Source organism: Austrofundulus limnaeus, unplaced genomic scaffold (assembly GCF_001266775.1).
Source record: "Austrofundulus limnaeus strain Quisiro unplaced genomic scaffold, Austrofundulus_limnaeus-1.0 Scaffold362, whole genome shotgun sequence".
NCBI classification, from domain to species: Eukaryota; Metazoa; Chordata; class Actinopteri; order Cyprinodontiformes; family Rivulidae; genus Austrofundulus; species Austrofundulus limnaeus.
In genome coordinates, this window is record NW_013952764.1 from 565,879 (window position 1) to 582,502 (window position 16,624).

Consider the following 16,624-nt stretch of genomic DNA (forward strand, 5'->3'; position numbering starts at 1 on the left):
CAATAAAACTCAGCTGATCATCCCATGGATTACCTTCATTCTTGGACCACGTAGTTCTGTCTTTGTTAAATAAATATTGCCATGACAGGGATTTTTGATTTTTCTTTACTTTTTGCCAAAATCATCAATATTAAAACAATAAAAGGCTTGAACTACTTCAGTTAGTGTGCAATGAATCTAAAATACAGTATATTAAAGTTTAATGTTTATCAGTAAATTACAGAAAATAATGAACTTTATCACAATATGCTAATTTTTTGAGAAGGACCTGTATATTAGATGTTTGTCTGCCGGTCCATCCTATAAACCAGTGGCCTGTATGTCTGTCCAGCATTGATCTGACGTCTCATTCAGATATTATTCTGTTCCAGCTGCTGGAGGACAACATGATCTGTTTTGTGAAGAAGGAGCTGAAGAAGATCCAGAAGGTTCTGAGTCCAGATTACCCAGAATGCTCAGAGAGCCATAGGGTGGATAAGGAGGTGTTTGTGGGTGAGGATGAAATGGAAAGAAAGAGCAGAGAGGCATTGATGAAGATCACAGTTTACTTCCTGAGGGGGATGAAGCAGGAGGAGCTGGCTGACCATCTGCTGAGGAGTAAGAGGATTTATACAAACATTTAACCTGATGGAGACATGAAGCAGTTCCTTATGGATAAACAAAACAATGATACTTAAGTACTAATTTCATTTTTTTTTGTTTTATTACAGGATTCATTGCCCCAGTTTGTCAATGTCACCTTAAATCTCATCTGAAGCAGAAGTCCCAGTGTGTGTTTGAGGGGATTGCTAAAGCAGGAAACCCAACCCTTCTGAATCAGATCTACACAGAGCTCTACATCACAGAGGGAGGGACTGCAGAGCTCAATGATCAACATGAGYTCAGACAGATTGAAACAGCATCCAGGAAACCACACAGACCAGAAACAACCATCAGACAGGAAGACATCTTTAAACTCCCACCTGGAAGACATCAACCAYTCAGAACAGTCCTGACAAAGGGAGTGGCTGGCATTGGGAAAACAGTCTTAACACAGAAGTTCACTCTGGACTGGGCTGAAGACAGAACCAACCAGGACATCCACTTCCTGTTTCCATTCACCTTCAGAGAGCTAAATGTGCTGAAAGAGACAAAGTTCAGCTTGGTGGAACTRCTTCATCACTTCTTCTCTGAAACCAAAGAAATGTGCAGCTTTGAAGACTTCCAGCTGCTCTTCATCTTTGATGGTCTGGATGAGAGTCGACTTCCTCTGGACTTCCACAGGAACCAGGTCCTGACTGATGTCAAAGAGTCCACCTCAGTGGATGTTCTGCTGACAAACCTCATCAGGGGGAACCTGCTTCCCTCTGCTCGCCTCTGGATAACCACACGACCTGCAGCAGCCAATCAGATCCCTGCTGACTGTGTCCACATGGTGACAGAGGTCAGAGGCTTCACTGACCCACAGAAGGAGGAGTACTTCAGGAAGAGGTTCAGAGATGAGGAGCAGACCAGCAGGATCATCTCCCACATCAAGACCTCACGAAGCCTCCACATCATGTGCCACATCCCAGTCTTCTGCTGGATCACTGCTACAGTTCTGGACCATTTGTTGAAGAGCAGAGAGGGAGAAAAGCTGCCCAGCACCCTGACTGAGATGTACATCCACTTCCTGCTGGTTCACATCAAAATCAAGAAGGTCAGGTATGATGGAGGAGCTGAGACTGATCCAGACTGGAGTCCAGAGAGCAGGAAGATGATTGAGTCTCTGGGAAAACTGGCTTTTGATCAGCTGCAGAAAGGAAACCTGATCTTCTATGAGTCAGACCTGACAGAGTGTGGCATCGATATGACAGCAGCCTCAGTGTACTCAGGAGTGTTCACCCAGATCTTTAAAGAGGAGAGAGGACTGTACCAGAACCAGGTGTTCTGCTTCATCCATCTGAGTGTTCAGGAGTTTCTGGCTGCTCTTCATGTCCACCTGACCTTCATCAACTGTGGACTCAACCTGATGGACAAAAATCAAACAAACACAAAGAGGTCTATTTTTAATAAGAAATCAAAACTAAAGTATCTCCATCAGAGTGCTGTACACAAGGCATTAGAGAGTCCAAATGGACACCTGGACTTGTTCCTCCGGTTCCTCCTGGGTCTTTCACTGCAGACCAATCAGACTCTCCTACAGGACCTGCTGACACAGACAGGAAGTATCTCACAGACCAATCAGAGAACAGTCCAGTACATCAAGATGAAGATCAGTGAGAATCTGTCTGCAGAGAAAAGCATCAATCTGTTCCACTGTCTGAATGAACTGAATGATGGTTCTCTAGTGGAGGAGATCCAACAGTCTCTGAGTTCAGGAAGCCTCTCCACAGATAAACTATCTCCTGCTCAGTGGTCAGCTCTGGTCTTTATCCTACTGTCTTCAGGGAAAGATCTGGATGTGTTTGATCTGAAGAAATATTCTTCTTCAGAGGAGGTTCTTCTGAGACTGCTACCAGTGGTCAAAGCCTCCAACAAAGCTATGTAAGTACAGATAATGTGAGATGTTTTTAACCCTCCCACTGTGTTTGTGGGGTCCATATGACCCCACTCATGTTTGGTGTGGCGGAAAGGTCCTCCTGACCCCCACCTGATCAAGTGGTGGTTGTAGGTGTGAGGATTTGGTTTCTTGTGCTCTGTCTTGTGTTTCTCATGCTCATCTTGTTCCTCAGTCTGTTTCCACTTTTCACTCAACCCTGTCACTACTTTACTGGCTCACTTCCTCCATTTCCTTGTCCGATCATTGTGTGGTTCTGCCTCATGTCCTGCTCCTGTGTTCATGCCAGGATTTCTTGTTTTTATAGTTTTTTGCCACCACATTGGCTTTTTTTCTTTAATAGTCTTTTTATCTCGAGACTGCCTCTGCCTGCATTTTTGGTCCACATCACCACCAGATATTCTCAGAAAGATCAAACCAGATCTGGACCCAGCAGGCCCCTGCCTCCCAGAGGATTTCTCCCCTAAGGAGTCACAAGTCATCCAGCAGGTGACTAAAACTTGAGCTCCTTGAGTTCAACTGTCCAGCAGAATGTGCACAACCTGGGAGTAAATCTTGACTCAGATCTGTCTCTAGATAAACACATAAAGAATCTGGTTTCCATGTGCTAATTTCAGCTTCGTAACATCTCTAAACTCCGGCCCCTGCTTCCCACTTGGAAATGGTAATTCATGCCTTCATTTCTACCCCCTTAGACTATTATAATAGCATGTTCACCTGCCTAAAGCAGAAACAGTTAAATCGCCTTCAGCTTGTCCAAAACTCATCAACAAGACTCCTAACTTGAACCTCCAAATTCACCCACATCTCCCTGCAGGGCTCTAGACTAACTTTTTGCACTGGTTGCATTGGTGCGCCTAACACTTTTTCTTAGGCGCACCAGCACAAAAGTTAGGTGCACCCAAATTTTCAACCACGTCGCCTAACATGAGAGTTTTACAGGTTATTTTTTAAATCACTGTTCATTAAGGCAACATTAACTCCAAAATAATTAGTTAACAGTCTAGTAAACATGAAGTTCTTTATTTGAACCAGAATTGTAGACATTTAACTTACTGAAAAGTATTAAAAGTGATTCTATAAAATTCTAATCATTTAAGGGCTGAATGTCTTATAAACATATTAAACATTTCATGGTTAAATTTTTTTTAGACAGAAGCCCCTTAGATGGACAACTATGGATCTTTGGCCTTGGATAAACCAGAATGATGAACAGAGAATAAAGATTAATAACAGAAATATTACTGATATTTATTAAATGGTTGTGCACATTTTTTAAAATAATAATATATAAAAGTCTGCAATTTCATCATTAGTTGAATCTTATTATCTTATATTATTTCACTTAAATATCTACTATGTCTACTTTTATCCTTCTGAGACACAGAAGAACCAATTTCAAATACTTGGAATGTATGTAACTGTGGTGAAGTAGATTAAGTGCAAAAGTGGCCTGCCATACTGGTGAGCTTCCTTGTCCTGCTGAAATGATCTGCAGCGCTCAGACCCCGACTGTCAAATTAACAAGATGAATGAGCGAGCAACCGTCTACATCTTATTTTCATCTCCAGCTAACAAGAAAGAACTGTTTTTCACACTCCGATCTGGGTTAAAAAAAAACCCTACGGTTGTTTCGTTATGCGGGTGCGCGCATGCGTGTGTGTGTTTGTACAGATTTTTGCTTCGTAGTGGGTACAATTATTGACCATTTCCCCAGTACCCAAAGCCAGGTGAGGTTAGGGTTTGGGTCAGGTGTGTAGCCTACCTGGGAGGTTATGGTTGGCTATAGAATTGACGGGGAAATGAATGGAAGCCAATGCAAAGTCCCCATGAGGATAGAACAAACGTGTGTGCGCGAGAGGTGTGGAGCGGAGCTCAGTGTTATTAGGAGAGATGAGACTGTTGGTGGGCGACCACTGCTAGATTATTTTTATGGAACATGATGAAAACTTTTAGTTTCAGCGGGCGACAGCTCCCCCTCCCCCTCAGTTGCACCAGTGCGACCGGACATTTTTTTTAGTCGCACTATTAGGAAATCTGGTCGCATTTGCAACCATGTTGGTCGCACTCTAGAGCCCTGCCCTGATCCTACCAGAACTTCATTGGCTTGCTGTTCAGTTCAGAATCCGGTTCAAAATCCTGGTCCTCACTTTCAGAGCTCTTCATGGCCAAGCCCCAGAATACATTAAAAGTCTCATTTCCCCTTACAAACCCAGACGAGATGTCCGCTCACAGGATCAAAATCTCCTTATGGCTCGCCTGACTCGCTTTAAGACCCATGGTGACCGTGCCTTCTCCTCTGTGGCCCCTAGGCTCTGGAATTACCTCCCTGTTAATCTGCGCTCCCTTGACAACATTGCCTCCTTCAAGAATCACTTAAAACCCCACTTTTTTACTCAAGCGTTTAGCTAACCATTCACCATTAATACCAGCCTACCTCCATAGTAAATGCTCGCCAACTATGTGTTTTTCTATTATTGAAATAACGGCATATTTTTCTCTCCCCTTTCTCTATGTTCTTTGTATTATTGTATATTTTGCTCTGCATTGGCCATGTGTCTGAGTTACAATTTTATAATTTAAACTTGATTTGATGATTCATTACATTGCTTATGTTTTATTATGTTTTATTGTTTCATTTTATCTCTCCACCATTTTTAGATTGTTAGTGATTGTACAGCACCTTGTGAATATATTTCTGTGAAAGGCACTTTATAAATAAAACCTTCCTTACTTCCTTACTTCCTTACTTACTAAAACTTTTATTGATACTGGCAACCTCTCCATAGATCTGTAGGACGGGGGGGAAGCATTTCAGAATTTGTGACTCTTTACCCTGTTAATAACTAGAATATATGCACCTTCATGTTATCACCATTAAGTCCTAAACAACATGTATATCAGGCAGGTTTTTCTACAGAAGCAGCCTTACATGATGTTTTGCGAATAGAACACAGTCTGGCACGTGGACAATATGCACTTGGCTGCTTTTTGGATATATAGGGGGCATTTGACAATGTTCCTATAGAAGCTYTTGAGAGAGCACTTGCCAGCAAAGGTGTGGATGAGACAACRACAAAATGGCTCGTTTTCATGCTTCGGACAAGGAAAGCATCTTCAACTCTGGGGGACTGCTCAATAACTGTTAATCTCAGATGGGGCTGTCCACAAAGAGGATTAATCTCACCCCTGTGCGGGTTCCTGGTTGTGGACAGCCTACTAAGTGAGTTGAATAGATCTAGACATCACACACAAGGATATGCAGATGACTTGGTCATACTTATAGAAGGCTTCTGCCTGGGTGCTGTATGTAACCTAATGCAAAGGGGACTAAACATATTATCCAGATGGCGCCACAAGCAGGGACTTTATGTCAACCAAAACAAGACAGAATTGGTTCTTTGCACTCAAAACAGTCAAGGAAGGAGTACTCACCTCCAAATTTGGAGGGTGTATAACTCTCCCTGTCAAAATCAGTTAAGTTCTTGGGTGTCTATCTAGACAGGAATCTTAACTGGAAAAGACACAAAGAAAAGTGCAAGAAGGCAGCAATGTGCCTACACCAGTGCCATATAGAATTGCAGGTAGTCGTTGGGYTGCTACCCCAAAGGTTATCAGATGTATCTACACGGCCATAGTCCACCCCATGCTATGCTGCTTTAGTGTGGTGGGTTCGAGTTCAAGTTGGGGTGGRGAGAGTGATGCTCACCCATGTGCAACGAACGGCTTGCCTGAGCATCACAGGTTCCATTAGAACGACACCCACGGCAGCCCTTGAAGTCCTACTGGATCTGACCACTGGATTTACACATCTTAGGGGAGGCTGCATCCAGCGTGGTAAGGTTACACCAGTCTGGTAGGTGGAAAAGCCTATCTAACTCCCAGCACATTAGAATCTGGGACTGAGCAGTTGCTGCTGAACCAGTAACTGTAGGACCTGGAGACAATTTTGAGCCAAGTTTTAAGACAGAGATTAAAGATATGTCAGCRTGGAGTAATTTCTCTATGGTGGACCTGTCTCCTGATTGTTTCTACTGTTTTAAAGATGGATCCCTTATAAAGTGGTCAGTAGGTGCAGGGGTGCTGATTCTGCACAACCACAGTGAGAGAGAGAGTGCAGTTACCCACTAGGTGGTTTTGTAAAGGTATTTCAAGCTGAGATATATGCAATCCACCAATGTGCGGCATCTCTCAAAGAACTTCCGTCTATGCAGAAGGAAATATTCATCTTGTCAGATAGCCAAGCTGCTTTTAGAGCTCTCCAAAGGCCACACTTTACGTCACTACTGGCTTGGGAGTGTGCCGAGGCAGTCAACCAACTGGGGAGAGWTAACAGTGTTACTATTAAATGGGTACCAGGACATACTGGCATGGTAACGAGAGAGCTGACTACCTTGCAAGAGCTGGCAGTCAAGCCCACTTTAAAGGACCAGAGCCTGCTATAGGCATTTCAACTACACTCTGTAGGACTGTCCTACAGGCGTGGATCAGATGTCAACACTCAATCCGCTGGAGGGAGCTGATGGATTGCAGACAGGCACAAGAACTGATAAATGGCCCAAATCCTTGGTTTGGAAGAGCCCTTCTTACCCTGACAAAGAAAACTTTAATTACTTTGGTTGGAGTCCTAACTGGACACAACTTGCTCAACCACCATAAAATGGTGATGGGACTCCATGAAAATGGTCTGTGAGATGCCTGTGGCATTGAATTAGAGACCTCTTTGCACTATCGGGGCCAATGCTTGGTCCTGAGTAGTTGAAGGGAAAGAATTCTTGGAGAACCTTTTATGGATCCCGAGAAGCTTAGAACACAGTGTTTCTAACCTGGTGTCCTTCTTCCGAGGAACGTGAAGGTTTGATTAAAAGCTCGGTGTCTCTTTTGGGGAGAGTAATGGGCCCACTTATGAGGCCTCCYCTCACATGGGTTTCACCCATCTCCATATACCGTAACCATTACCCTGTTCCCGTGACTTATAACCCACCCTGGTATGGAGAGGCTTTAAGAGATCACCGGCTCCTYCGCTCAACTCTTTTCCCCCCAGCTGCCAGGTCACCCATTCAGCTGACTGGTTACCACTCTGCCAAAACTAATAGGTTCCCGCTCCGCCGAGCCACGTACATCGGAAAAAAAATGTCCTGACTTYTGTCGTGTTGTGTAAATGTAGTGAATGCAAGCAGGGGTTTAACATCCCCTTGTATTTGTCCCTCCTTCCCTCTTTGTGTTGGTATCATTGGGGCCCTGATTCACACATTTTGCTCACAGGGGGCTGAGTCATACTTGCAGTGACAGCATTGTAGGCGGAAGACAAATGGACACGAAGGCCTCCACCTCTGTTTAATGGTGGACGGTTTTTCTTCACAAGGATGGCTTCCTTTACTCTTCTCTCAAACCAACGTTCCTCTCTATCAAGGATGAGAACATCTTCATCCCTGAAAGCGTGACCGCTGGCCTGTAGATGAGTGTAAACTACAGAGTCCTGACCCGACGATGTAGCTCATCTGTGCCCCCTGTGAGCAAAAGGTTTAAATCAGGGCCCCAAGGATACCAACACAAAGAGGGAGGGAGGGACAAAAAGAAGGGATGTTAAACCCCTGCTTGCATTCACTACATTCACATAACACAACATGGGTCAGGTGATGGGGCGCATGACCCTATACGAACAATAGAGCCAAACAAGCCTATTGTTAGTTGATGGCCCTATTTCGCATTTGACTAACCTGTTTGTCCAGGTGGAGGCAGGGCTTATAAGGCTGAGTTTCAACTGAAACTCTTCAGACTGAAGAAGTCTCTTAGAGGAGAGACAACATTTCACTGAAGAAGAACCCATCCAGAGGATCTATTTTTTTTATTTTTTCTACCTGGATTACTGAGATACATCAGGAAAAGTCCTGACTTCCTTCTCCTCAGGCTCATCTCGCTGTCGCCACTAGAGGAGAGCAGCAGCAACTCRGGGACCGGTCCCTTCTGCCCCACCATCCAGCTCCACCATGCCAATGGGATCCAGTTTGCCAGAGGCAACAGGGTCCCACTCACCTGAGTTGGCTCTCTACATCTCTCCTCCATGTCCTCCAGAGGAGATCCTGGATGCCTCTCTCCTCCACGTTCTCCTGGGAGTGTCCCTGACTCCTCTCCTCCACATTCTCCAGGGAAGGTCATCGATGCCTCTCATCCACGTTCCCCAGGGAGGGGGACCCGGATGCCTCTCCCTCTAGTGCCACCTCCAAGGGGTCCCAGAAGCCTCTCCCTCTAATGCAGTCTCTTGAGTGGGTCGATGCTCCTGAGACCTGTTTTGGCATCCTTGGAAAGGGGGAAGCTGCAGCCCCAACTGAGTTCTCTGTGTCTGCTGCAGCCCTTGCTGAGCTCATCGCGTCCGCTGCAGTCTGAGTTCTTTACGTTTGCTGCAGCCCCCGCCAACCTCATCCCGACTGCTGCAGTCCCYCCTGAGCTCACCATGCCTGCTGAAGCCTCAGTTCTCCAAGCCTACTTCAAGCCTCTGAGATCTCTACGTCTGCTGCAGTCCTGCCTGAGCTCATCAAGTCTGCGGCAGTCTCGCCTGAGCTCATCACATCAGCTACAGTCCTGCCTGAGCTCATTATATCTGCTGCAGCCCCTTGCCAAGCTCATCACCCCTGCTGAATCCTCTGAGCTCTCCATGTCTGCTGCAGCCCCAGTTGAGCTATCCATGTCTGCTTCATCCTCTTCATCATTCAAGTCTGCTTTATCCTCGTCATCCTCCAAGTCTGCTCCATCCTCCTTATCCTCCAAGTCTGCTCCATCCTCCTTATCCTCCAAGTCTGCTCCATCCTCCTCATCCTCCTAGTCTGCTCCGTCCTTCTCATCCTCCAAGTCTGCTCCATCCTCCTCATCCTCCTAGTCTGCTCCGTCCTTCTCATCCTCCAAGTCTGCTCCATCCTCCTCATCCTCCTAGTTTGCTCTGTCCTTCTTATCCTCCAAGTCTGCTCCATCTTCCNCATCCTCCAAGTCTGCTCCATCCTCCTCATCCTCCAAGTCTGCTCCATCGTCCTCATCTTCTAAATCTGCTCCATCATCCTCGTCTTCCAAGTCTGCTCCATCAACTTCAGTTTCATTCATTTCTTCAGTTCCTGTTCATGAATCTTCAGTTCCTGTTCACAAGTCTTCAGATCCTGTTCACAAGRCTTCAGTTCCTGTTCACAAGTCTTCAGTTCCGGTTCACAAGTCCACGCTGACCCTTGTGAATCCTCTTAGTCTTGAGTATCCGAAGTTTCCAGAATCCAAGTGTCCAGAGTATACTGAATCCAAGTATTCAAAGTATCCAGACTCCAAGTGTCCAGAGAATACAGAGTTCAAATATTCACAGTATCTAGAGTATCCAGAGTATGCATATCCACAGTACCCAGAGTTCTAGTACCCACAGTATCCAGAGTTCGAGTACCCACAGTATCCAGAGTAGGACGACCCAGAGTACGATCGTGAGTATGATCCTGAGAGCGATCCCTTTTGTCTAGAGTATTCTGGATACTCTTTGCCTCCACCTGAATCCTCTGAGTCACCAGTTCCAGTCTCTGCTTCTGAATCACCAGTTCCAGTCTCTGCTCCTGAGTCACCAGTTCCTGCCTCCAAGTCAGTTCCTGAATTTTCTGATCTGAATTCCCCAGGTCAGAAAGTTGTAAAGTCCCCGGGTCTGACTGTTGTGAAGTCCCTGGGTCCAACTATTGTGAAGTCCTTGGGTCCGAACAAATCTCCTGAGCCAGTGCCTGAGTCTCCTGGGCCAGCGCTCAAGTCTCCTGAGTGTTTCAAGTCTKCTGAGCATCCTGAGTTCATTGCGAGGTACCCGGGTCTGAGGGTTTCCAAGTCCCTGGGTCCAACTGTTACCAAGTCAAAGTCTCCAGAGTRGTCCAAGTCTCCAGAGCCACATCCTCACCTCAGCCGGCCATCGGTCCACCCTCCAGACCCACTGCCTCGCCTCGGACGGCCATGGGGCTGGCCTCCAGAGATCCATCTTTGCTTTAGCCTGGACRTGGGCCAACATGAACTTTGCCTTCTCCCAGATATACCTACAGTCATCTAGAGATTTTTTTCCTAGACTCTTCTGTCAGTTTTTGGTTTCTTGCCTTGTTTTCTGACCTTCTTGTGTCTTTGTTTTGCCAGTTCTATCCCAAGTCTCATCTGTCTTGTAGTTTTTGTTTACTGCCCTCTTTCCTATTGTCTGTCTGTACGCCCTCCACCCTCACATGCTTGAGTTTCCTGAGGTTATTTTSTGGAGATGATCTTTGAGGGCTTGAATTTCTTGAGGTTATTGTCTGGAGATTATCTTTGAAGGGGAGGGGTACTGTGAGGATTTGGTGTATTGTGTCTTATGCTCTGTCTCCCTCTGGTGTCTGTRTTGTGTTTTTCATGCTCATCTTGTACCASAGTCTTTTGTGGTTCTTGATCTTTGTCTCACATCTGTGCACTTGTAATCACTCAGCTGTTTCCACTTTTCACTCACCCCTGTCACTWCTTTACTGGCTCACTTCTTCCACTTCCTTGTCTGATAATTGTTTGGTTTTGCATCATGTCTTGCTCCTGTTTTCATGCCAGGATTTCTTGTTTTTGTAGTTTTTTAGCCACCAAGTTGGCTTTTTTCTTTAATAAAGCCTTTTTATTTCGAGCCTGCCTTTCTGCCTGCATTTTGAATCCACATCACCAGCAGATCCTGTCAGTGGCGGCAAAGGGGGGTTGGGGTGGGGTTGTTAGTTGGTGTTTGTGGGTGGCCTGTGTCATGATCTGTTTTTATTTTCCTTGGTTTTCTAGTGTCTGTGTTCCCCTGTGTATCTCTCCCCTGCTGTCATTCCTCCAGGCCCACCCATGCTCAACTGTTTCCTCTTGTGTCTCCTCCAGGTGCTTCTTGTTATCCTTAATTAATTTGCCTTTATATTCTGTGTCCTGTCTTCAGTGTTTGTTCGTTCACTGTGCTGTCTGCCTTAAAAGCCAGTGTGGTGTCTCCGTGTTCCTCATGCCTGTTCCTTCTTAGAAGAACTCGTGAGTTTTTTTGCCTCCTTGTCAGRCATACTTTGTTTAATAAAGCCTTTCTTTTGAACTTCGGATTTTTGCCTGTGCCCTGGGTTTTTCCCCGCCTGCACCTCACAGAATGAACAGACCAAACACTGAGTCTGCAGGTAATTTTTTTGTGCCTTGCCGCTTCCAGGAGTTCCAGCCCTCCTCCACCTTCTGCTGGGGGTCTTCAGTGGTCCAGCCTTCTACCTTCTGCTGGGGGGTCTTTGATGGTCCAGTCTTCCTCCACCTTCCTCCACCTACTGGGTCATCTGAATCACCTGAGTTGTTTCCCGAGTCTTCTGAGTTTCCTGAGTTGGTGGTTCCGGTACCAGTTTCTGAGTTGGTGGTTCCAGATCTGGTGGTCCTGGTGTTTCCTGAGTTGGCAGTCCCAGTGTCTCCTGAGCTGGCYGTCCCGGTGTCTCCTGAGATGGCGAGCCCCAAGTCGGCGGTCCTTGAGGTTCGTGGTTCAACTGCTGGTGCCTCACTGACATCTGGGTCAGCTGCCGTCGCCTCCTCATCGCCTGGGTCATTGCCCATTTCCTCCTCATCGCTTTTGTCACCTGTGTTTGCCATCATTGACATGTTGGCTCCATCAACCTCCGCTGGCTCTTCGTCTGCTCCCACCTCCTCCCTTGGCTCTTCTGCTTGCGCCTCCTCCCTTGGCTCCTCATCTGCTCCCGCCTCCTCCCTTGGCTCTACATCCGCTCCCACCTCCTCCCATGGCTCCATGTCTGCTCCTGRTTCCTCTTGTGGRTCCACATCTTTTCCAGTTGAGCCTCYCTGTGYATGGTCACCTGGCCGTCCTCCGGATCTCCTGCCCCACGTTGGATGGTCTTCGGACCGTCCCCTTGAACTCTGTGTTTTGTCCTCATGCTCCCTTGTGTTGTGTCCTTGTTTCCCCAAGTCTCATCCCTCTCRCTTTTTCTACGTCGGGAGCTGTCGTTGAGGGGAGGGTCCTGTCATGATATGTTTATTTTCCTTGGTTTTCTAGTGTTTCTGTGTTCCCCTGTGTATATCTCCCCTGCTGTCATTCCTCCAGCCCCGCCCATGCTCACCTGTTTTCTCTTGTGTCTCCTCCAGGTGTTTTTGTTGTCCTTAATTAGTTTGCCTTTATATTCTGTGTCCTGTCTTCTTTGTCCATTCATTGTGCTGTCTGCCTCAGCCAGTGTAGTGTCTCCGTGTTCCTCGTGCCAGTTCCTTCTTAGAAGATCTCGTGAGTTTTTTGCTGCCTCGTCAGCCATCCTTTGTTTAATAAAGCCTTTCTTTTGAACTTTGGATTTTTGCCTAAATCCTGGGTTTTTCCCTGCCTGCACCTCACAGCCTGGCTGGCTCCCCAAGAGGCAGCCATGACTTTTACTTGCTAACTTTGTTAGTGCGCCTCAAGCACACCAGGAGCGTTACAGACTGCCTGGCCAAAAAAAGGTGCCACCAAAAAACCTCTAATATTTCAATGGACCACCTTTAGCTTTGATTGCGGCACACATTTGCTGTGGCATTGTTTGGATAAGCTTCTGCCATGTCTCAAGATTTATTTCCATCCAGTGTTGCCTTAATTTTTCTCCAAGATCTTTTATTGATTGTCTGACAGTCTGACCGCTGTGCAAAGCATTCTCCAGCACATCACAAAGATTCTCAATGGACTCTATGGTGGCCAATCCATGTGTGAAAGTTATGTCTCATGCTCCCTAAACTACTCTTTCACAAGTCAAGCCTGATGAATCATGYCATTGTCATCTTGGAATATGGCCATGCCATCAGGGGAGAAAAAAAGTTAATTGATGGAATAACCTGGTCATTCACTATATTCAGGTAGTCAGCTGACCTCATTCTTGAAGCACATACTGTTGCTGAACGCAGACCTTACCAACTGCAGTAGCTCCAGGTCGTAGCACCATCCACACAGGCTTGTGCAGTAGGCACTAGGCATGATGGGTGCATCACTCCACCTGACTCTCTTCTTACCAGTTCTTATGCTGGAASAGGGTAACTCTTGACTCATCAGACCACATGACCTTCCATAGCTCCAGAGTCTGATCTTTATTATCCTTAGCAAGCCTTTTTTCCAGTTTGTCTCACTGATTAGTGGTTTTCTTAAAGCTACACAGCTGTTCAGTCCAAATCTCTTGGGTTCCCTTTGCATTGTGTGTGGGGAAATGTTCCTACTTTCACTATTACTCATTTTCACTTTTCTGCTTGGCCTTCAGAGGAGCAGGACGTGCTTTCGCTCTCTCTGCCCCCCCCCCACCCCACCCTGCTTCGCTGCTTTTGCTTTTTTGAGCTCTTTTTTCACCTTCCATCCAAAACTAAAGGAATTATGGATTTGGTTAACTGGACTCTGAATGAAATTGACACAATTTTTTTTCTCCACTTGGAACGAGGGAAACGTGGCTTTCTGGGTGGAATGGTTGCTGCTGGACTTGTCTGATTCCTGGGGCTGGAATCTGATATGCCAGCACCACTTTCCATTGAAGACATGGAAYATCATTATTTATTTGGATTATGATAACTGGATTCCTGCTGATCGGCGGAGGAGGGTTCCAGATTTATCGAAAAGTGAAAGCGACCCTGACAGCAGATAGGGCCTTGAAGGATTCTGCCCGCTGGAAGCAKACAGACTCTCAGCTAGGGGAAAAATTTGCAAACTGGATGTGYTTCTGACGAGGATCACAGCTCAAGAGCGACCCTTCGGCATGTATGGACTACATCTGGGTGAGCTTCAATCGGTGAGAGGCGAGGAATGACCCCAAATTCAGCTGATTGGCTTTTTTCGCCACCTCAGAGTTTGCAGTAAAGACATTTCAAAACCAGCAGGAGTTTCAAGGCTGTTTTGTTCCAAAACAATTGGATTATCTATCTGGCTCCCAGCAGCACGGCCTTGAGGGCAGTGCTTATCTTAACGTCCCCAGGATGGAATGTCAACTAAGAGCTGGATTCGCTCCCACCCCATCACCTTTGTTGGACCCGGCCATGGAACTCAATTGGCTGAGGAGGAYGAAAATCTCTGAACTCTAGCGAACTGGGTAGAGACAATAACATCATGTGACTCTGGACTCTGGATGAGCCCAAGGTTGGGCCTAGCACGGATAGCCCCCCTCCCTCAACGTCACCTACTCKTCTGAACCCGCCCCATTTTACCTCTCTTTTATGTGTTATCTGACCTGACCTAAGCCCCCACCCCAGGCTATCTTGCACTCTCACAGGTTGTTTAACTCAATTTTKCTTTTGCGTATTTCAAGCTGTTGTTAATGGTAGCGCAACTGTGTTTGCTGCATGACCGGTTTCACCTGTTCCCCCATGTTTTTCTTGTATGTCTTCTTGAAGGGGTGTTTCTTAACTGCCCCCTCCCCCTTCCCTGAATGTACTTGTGAATTTATTTATGTGAAAGGCACTATACAAATAATAACTTTACTTTACACAGCCCTGAGTTCTACTGTTGTTTTTCTTTGATTTGACTTCACCAAATGTTTAAGTGATGGCCAAACATGATCATTCAGGATTTTTTTCTGGCCACATTTCTTCCTCAAAGGTGATGGGTCTCCACTATCCATTCAGTTTTTAATAATGTGTTGGACAGTCCTTAACCCAATTTTATTAGTTTCTGCAGTCTCGTTAGATGTTTTCTGTGCTTGATGCATGCCAGTGATTTGACCCTTCCCAAACAGACTGAAATCTTTTCCATGATGGGATGTCTTTCAACATGATTGTTTAAGAAATGAGAAACAACTCATTGCACCAGTTGGGGTATAACTTGTTGCCAGCTGAAAGATAATTGCCAGTGCAGTAATTATCTAATATAAGTCTTGTTGACAAGAATCAGACTTAGGATTCAGAGCAGGCGAACACAAAACAGGTTTAAAAGTTTTATTTGTAACCCGGAAACTGTTGGATCTCCGGACCCACGGGATGGCARACTCTGAGGAGCAAAACACTGATGAGTGATGGATTAATGAAGTATGTTCACTGAGTAAACAATCAGCTACTGACTTTCTGACAATAGGAGTCTCTCGGCAGGTAAGTCCAGTGTAGATCTGGTGATGTATAGAAAGATAACTAAGCAATGGGTCAGGCTTAGCTCGGGAGTCAAGAAGTCAGTCAAAGGTCAGAGCCAGGGTTTTAGAGAGCTGGTAACAAATCCAAAATACAYTCCAGTAGGCAATGTCCAATTGGCAGAAACAAAGTCAAAATCAGTGATCAGAGTTAGCAGAAGTACCAGGCAGGGATCAGGCAAGAGTTGAGGGTCAAGAGACAGGAAGGTGGTCATAGACAAGAGATCTAACCCTAACCCCCAACAAGGTTTGCATATAGACACTTAGGGTTTTGGGTTAGAGTAGTGGTGGAGGGGAAACTGGKACCACACCGGCCTCTGCCTCTTCTTCTTTCCTTTTTTTAATTGCTCTATAGAACAACACGCACCAACAGTACATCTGGGGGTGGGGGTGTCAAGGTCTTTACTCCCATCCCATTCCCGACTGCCATTTGGGGAGGGGGTCCTGAAGAAGGGCGGACCGCCGGGTGCAGTCCTGGGCTGTGGGTGGGCTCGGGGCTTGGATGGACGCCGGGGGCGGGGCTGGCTCTCCGTCCTCCCTGGTGCTGCTTGGTCTCCTGAGGTATGGCTCTTGGTTCCTATGGGTGGCCCGCTGGCCGGGGTGGCTGCTGGGTTCCGGGGGGTGGGCAGCTGGGGAGGTGCACTTGGTCGCTGGTGGTGTGGTGGGGTGGTCATGGGTGTGGCTTTTCTGCGGCGGGGGGCTGGTCGGGCATCCTGGTGCGGCCCGGGCCGGGCCTTGGCTATCTGCTCCTCTCCACCTCAGAATGATTGGGTCTACCTCCTGGGTTCGGGTGTGRGDNGCRTRCATTAGGGGGTGGGTACATGTCCTGGACCTGGGGGGTATAGAGTGTGTATCGGGGGTATGAGTGGAATGTGGCGTCCTTGTATGTCTTTGACTGAGTGGGGGTGAGGATGAGGGTGGGATGGTGCGATTGTGTATGTTTGGGTATTTGTCAGGTCTGGGCTGCCCCTACTGCTGGTTTATCTGGGGGTCCGCTGCTGCTCGGCCCCCCGGTGGGGTCTGGGGCTGGGCGCTGGGG

The 16,624-nt window shown here is 46.7% G+C and overlaps 1 protein-coding gene across 1 annotated transcript in view; it reads left to right on the top strand.

Annotated features, from left to right (window-relative positions):
• The window catches only part of LOC106528181 (protein NLRC3), a 30,642-nt gene that overhangs the window by 10,721 nt on the left and 3,297 nt on the right, over positions 1 to 16,624 (top strand). Inside the window, exons 2-3 of the mRNA XM_014023290.1 lie at positions 372 to 597; positions 711 to 2,505. Of these exons, the coding sequence (XP_013878744.1) occupies positions 372 to 597; positions 711 to 2,505 (2,021 nt within the window). The remainder of the gene's footprint in view (positions 1 to 371; positions 598 to 710; positions 2,506 to 16,624) is intronic.